The sequence below is a fragment of the Otolemur garnettii genome, unplaced genomic scaffold (genome assembly GCF_000181295.1).
Source record: "Otolemur garnettii isolate 467f Iridium unplaced genomic scaffold, OtoGar3 scaffold00002, whole genome shotgun sequence".
NCBI lineage: Eukaryota > Metazoa > Chordata > Mammalia > Primates > Galagidae > Otolemur > Otolemur garnettii.
The window spans coordinates 49,851,407-49,856,590 of record NW_003852397.1 but is presented as its reverse complement, the minus strand read 5'-3'; the positions used below and the strand labels follow the sequence as shown (position 1 = coordinate 49,856,590).

General features: G+C 43.9%; 1 protein-coding gene across 1 annotated transcript in view; it reads left to right on the top strand.

Moving 5' to 3' along the window:
• The window catches only part of GLB1 (galactosidase beta 1), a 96,241-nt gene that overhangs the window by 30,151 nt on the left and 60,906 nt on the right, over window positions 1–5,184 (top strand). The window contains 3 exon segments of the mRNA XM_023513134.1: window positions 988–1,157; window positions 3,718–3,868; window positions 4,428–4,488. Of these exon segments, the coding sequence (XP_023368902.1) occupies window positions 988–1,157; window positions 3,718–3,868; window positions 4,428–4,488 (382 nt within the window).

The following is a 5,184-nucleotide window of genomic DNA, read 5'->3' as shown; positions in this document are numbered from 1 at the left end:
AAAAAAAAAAAAAAAAAAAAAAATTCCTGTTACCACCCAAATTGAGTTTATTGCTCACAAATCTAGTCTCAGCCCACAATTTGGAAAATAATGTCTTAAGTTTCCTTTAGTCCCATACCCTAGACCCTTGGCTGAGGAGGTATGAGGTTAGAGAGGGGACTTGCCCATGTCACTCTGGGACTCAAAGCAACATGTAGGGTGGTGCCTCAAGGCTTCAGACTTTTAATCTGTTGCTTTTGCCCTACAATTTACACCTAGAATTTTCTGTTCTTTTTTTGTTTGTTTGTTTTTTGTTTTTGTTTTCTTGAGACAGGGTCTTGCTCTGTGGCCCAAGCTAGAATGAAGTGGCATCATCATAGCTCACTGCATCAAACTCTGGGGCTCAAGCAATCCTCCTGGATTGGCCTCCTGAAAACCTGGGACCATTGAAACATAGCACCATGTCCTGCTAATTTTTAATTTTTTTTGTAAAGACAGCATCTTGCTCTTGCACAGCCTAGTCTAAAACTCCAGGCGTCATATGATCTTGGCCTCCCAGAGTATTAGGATTATAGGAATGAGCCACCACACCTGGTCACTAGAATGTTCTTAATGGGTCTTGGGGATCTCAGTGATATTGAGGCACATCCACAGCTGTGCTCAGGTCACAGCTACCAGGTATGTGTGGGGTGTGAGCTCATGCGTGTTCTCTTACCAAATCCTGTGAACAGCACAGAAGGGTATAATCTCAGCCACTGACTGTCAGATTGGTGCTGGCCTTTAGAAACCAATTCCTATCGAATCCCATACATGGGTCTTCTTTGCTGATTTCAGTTATCTGAGTGCACATAGTAGACCAGGCTTGCAGTGGCGGGTTTGATAGTCCAGGAACCAAGCACGAACATTATGTAGATAAAACAGCCCGGGAGTCACTTGCCACTGTCAGGGGGTCTGCTTGTAAAATACAGAAGGTGGAAGTTCTCACGTGATGCCATGCTTGTTCTGTAGAATGCCTCCCTTAAGACATTCAAGATTGACTATAGCCGGGACCGTTTCCTCAAGGATGGCCAGCCATTTCGCTACATCTCAGGAAGTATTCACTACTCCCGCTTGCCCCGATTCTACTGGAAGGATCGGCTGCTGAAGATGAAGATGGCTGGGCTGAATGCCATCCAGACGTGAGTAGGAGGGCATGTGGCTCTAGCCTGGGCCTGGACACCTAGGCTGGAGGGGGTACAGCTGGATTCTCAGTGCAGCTACTGCATTGCTCAGAGATGCAAACTAGTCCAGCGTGGTGTTCTGGAAGTGGCATGTCATGGATTAGACTGGCCCTTCTTCAGATAACTGCTGCTTCCAATCTTGAATTTTGTCACACAGAAGTTATAAATACAGTAGAACCTGTGTAAGTTGACCACCCAGGGGACTATAACAAACTGTTCAACATACGGAGGTGGTAACATGAGGAACTAAGCTTACTCTCCTGATATGTACATGTTGTACGTGTCTGGTCTGTGAAAGTTTGGTTAAAGAAGTGGTCAGTGTAGGGAGGTGGCTGTTGTATCGACGTTTGTGCTTGCTTTCTGGACTATCAAACCAGCCACTGCAAGTCTGGCCTACAGTAGAACCTCAACTGTGGAGGGTCTACTGTATGTATCAGCTTTAAAAAGCAGAAAGATTGTGACAGCTGCCTGTAGTCCCAGCTACTCTGGAGGCTGAGGCAAGAGGATCGTTTGAGCCCAAGAATTTGAGGTTGCTGTGAGCTATGATGCCACAGCACTTTACCCACTCTACCCTAGGTGACAAAAAAATAAAGATGAGAAAATCTAGAGACAGATTCCCAAGATAGCTAGTTAGGGATAATTCTACTCAAGATTCTGGGTCTAGAGCCACTGACAGAGTAAATCTGAGTTTATCAGTTTATAGTTTTAACACTAAGTTCTGGGGGACTAAAAATCATAGGATCATGGAAAACGACACAAGCTGGGGTCTTCAAAAAGATGCTGGTGATGGGAATGGGTGGCCTCACATATCCGGTTGTATCCCTGCTGTAGGTGGCCCGGGAGCTGGAAGGTGCTGTTGTCATTTTCCCTCCTGCTGTGCTATTCCTGACAACATCATTTATCAGAAGGACATAGGGGTTGAGGGGGTTCCTACTTCTGTTTAAAATTTTTTTCAAAAAATAAATACACCTTTTATTACTTTAGCAAGATCTTTTCATTTTTTACTGAGTCTTGCACTGCATATGTAATTGTTATATAATAGGAATTAGTGTTTATGTACTTTGGGGGGGTTGCTTTCTTAAAGTTTATACTGTGTTGAAAGCATTGGCTTTTTTTCTTTCATGATGCACAGTTTTTGTAAAGATTGTTTGTTTTTTGAGACAACTATGAGTCCCAGTATGTCACCCTTGGTAGAGTACTGAGGCGTCACAGCTCACAGCAACCTCAAACTCTTGGGCTTAAGCCATTCTCTTGCCTCAACCTCCCAAGTAGCTGGGACTACAGGTACCCACTACAACGCCCAGCTATTTTTTTTGTTGCAGTTGTCATTGTTGTTTAGCAGGCCAGGGCCGGGTTCAACCCGCCACCCTCAGTGCATATGGCCAGCGCTGTAACCACTGTGCTACAGGCGCTGAGCCGTAAAGATTGTTTTGATAAATTTTCAAGTTAATTGAGCCACCATTGATATACATTTTCTTTTTAAAGTGTCCCCACCAAGTTTGATTAGCTTGCATGGCTGCTGTGAAAATTTATATCAAACCCTCTTCCCAAGTGGGTCTGCAGTGCACAGACAGTTCAGAAATTCATGTAGGAGAATAGAATTTTGAGCTATTTATCCTTATCTTTCACAGAGGCCCTCAGTTCAGTCATTTACACAAAACATCATGATAAAAAGCCAAAAACATATCTTACAAACAACTACATAGTGAACATGTTCAAAGGAGAATTTGAGAAAGGAAGGTTTACAGTCAGCCAAGAAAGTCATGCTGAAATAAATTTGTCTTCAGAGATAAAACTAGGCGGACAGTGGCTCATACCTATAATTTCAAACTGGGAAGATTCTTGAGGCCAGGAGGTCAAGGTTGCAGAGAACTGTGATCTGCCACTGCACTCTGGATGACAAAGGAAGACCTAATCCCTTAAAAAAAAAAAAAAAATAGAAAGATACCAAAACAGCTGGTCGATATCATAAAAGGCAATGAATGGAAGAATTAACTTTTAGAGTTGTCCTCTTTGTATAACAATAATTTGTACCACTATCAAACTAAAATCTGCAAGTCTGTAATTTTAGAGTCCTCTAATTAATGGTAGATAGTAAGTCAATCAAGGTATTTCCCCTAGAGCAGGTGTTCTCAAACATGTGGGCTGCCTAGGATATTTATCCAGCCTGCTGGGTATTTTTGCCGCCGCTGCCTGTCCTGCTTAGCAGCTGACTTGTCCAGGGCCCGCAGTCTGGCCCTCCAATGCTCTGAGGGATAGTGAACTGGACCCTGTTTAAAAAGTTTGAGGACCCCTGCCCTAGAGGATGAAAGGCCCATTGGGCAATCCTCTAGTATACCTTGGGAAGGAGATGCAGTCATCCTTTTGCCTTATTTCCAAGTTCTGCATAATTTTTCTTAACATGCCCTACTCGCGTTCCCCTTGGGTGTGTCAACAACAGTATTGAGAAGGCCCCTCATCCCATGCCTCCTCCTTGACTCTGCCAAGGTCCAGGAAGGGGCTATGTGTGTCTTGGCAGGTATGTACCCTGGAACTTCCACGAGCCCCAGCCAGGGAAGTACCAGTTTTCTGAGGACCATGATGTGGAATATTTTATTCAGCTGGCACATGAACTGGGACTGCTAGTTATCCTAAGGCCTGGGCCCTACATCTGTGCGGAGTGGGACATGGTGAGTGAGAAGGCTAGACAGGGCTCTGCCTACCCTGTGTGCGTGAGTGGGATGGGCTAGTGGGCAGGAGCTCTGGGGCAAAGTGAATTAAAGGCTCTAGTTCCAGATAACATCGAGCCTGTGACTGTTCCTGGCCCGGGTGTCTGTTACGTGAGGAAGGTGCCCAGGTAGGGAGGAACAGGTGCTCTCCTCCTGGTGGTCACTCACATGATTGTGATGATTCCTCATCTGTAAAAAACAGTTGATGCTGTCTATTCTGTCTGCCTCATAGGGTAGTTGTGAAATTGAGTGGAATAATATATATCAAAAGCTTCTCAAACTTGGCGTTCATGCACAATGATCTTAATTTTGCCACATTGCAATTTCTAACTTCTCTGAAAGTTACAAATGAGAAAGCCCAGCTCAAATACCCCCTTTCCCGGAAGTTCCCTTCTTTTCCATCACTGCTAATATGTGTCTTCTCCAAATTCCATCACTGCTAATTTCTATCTCCCTGAACTCCTTTCGTGAAATAGACATTGTAATGGCTTTCCCTGCCCTCTCTCCACCCCTATCCTAGGGAGGATTACCTGCTTGGCTGTTAGAGAAAGAATCTATGATTCTCCGCTCTTCTGACCCAGGTACGTTTTTACAGATGTCTTGAGAGAATTTATAAAAGCTTAAGACAGTTTATACCAAAAGGGTCCAGTATTTGAGGGCTGGGGTACTTCTGTACCAATACTTCTGAAAGTTTAGTGAAAGTATGAGTGTTAATCACCGTCCACTGCACAACAGCAGACATTAAGCTAGTAGGAAATAAGGCTTTCTTGAACTCTTTGACCAGATCTTGTTGATAAACTGGTAACTGTTTGAATTGGTTTTGAGCCCCGGTTGCGGTTGACCAGGTGACTACAATACATTCTCTTCCTGCATATTAGTATGTCACACAGTCCCATGCGAGCTCCTCGCTCACCAGAGTGGCAGACACCATGCAGGGAGAGTGTCACCAGATTGCTTGATACCTGCGGTGACTTCTATTTCTTTATCTACTTTTACAGAGTGACAGGTGAATGATAATTTTTTTCCCCGTCTTTTTAAATCAAGAGAGATTATTTTAAAGAGTAAACCCTGATCAGTCAGAAGGTCTCATTTAGCTGTATTTCTGTCTTCTGAAGGCTTCAGTTTCTCCTGGGGATGGTAGCGATGGTAGTGGAGGTTATTATGGCAGCAGTCAGCATTGATTAAGATTCCTGCATAAAAGGCCAGTGTGTTACACACTAGATATATCCCCTCTTGGCCTGTTACCCTCATCTTTCATACTTTTTTTTTTTTTTTTT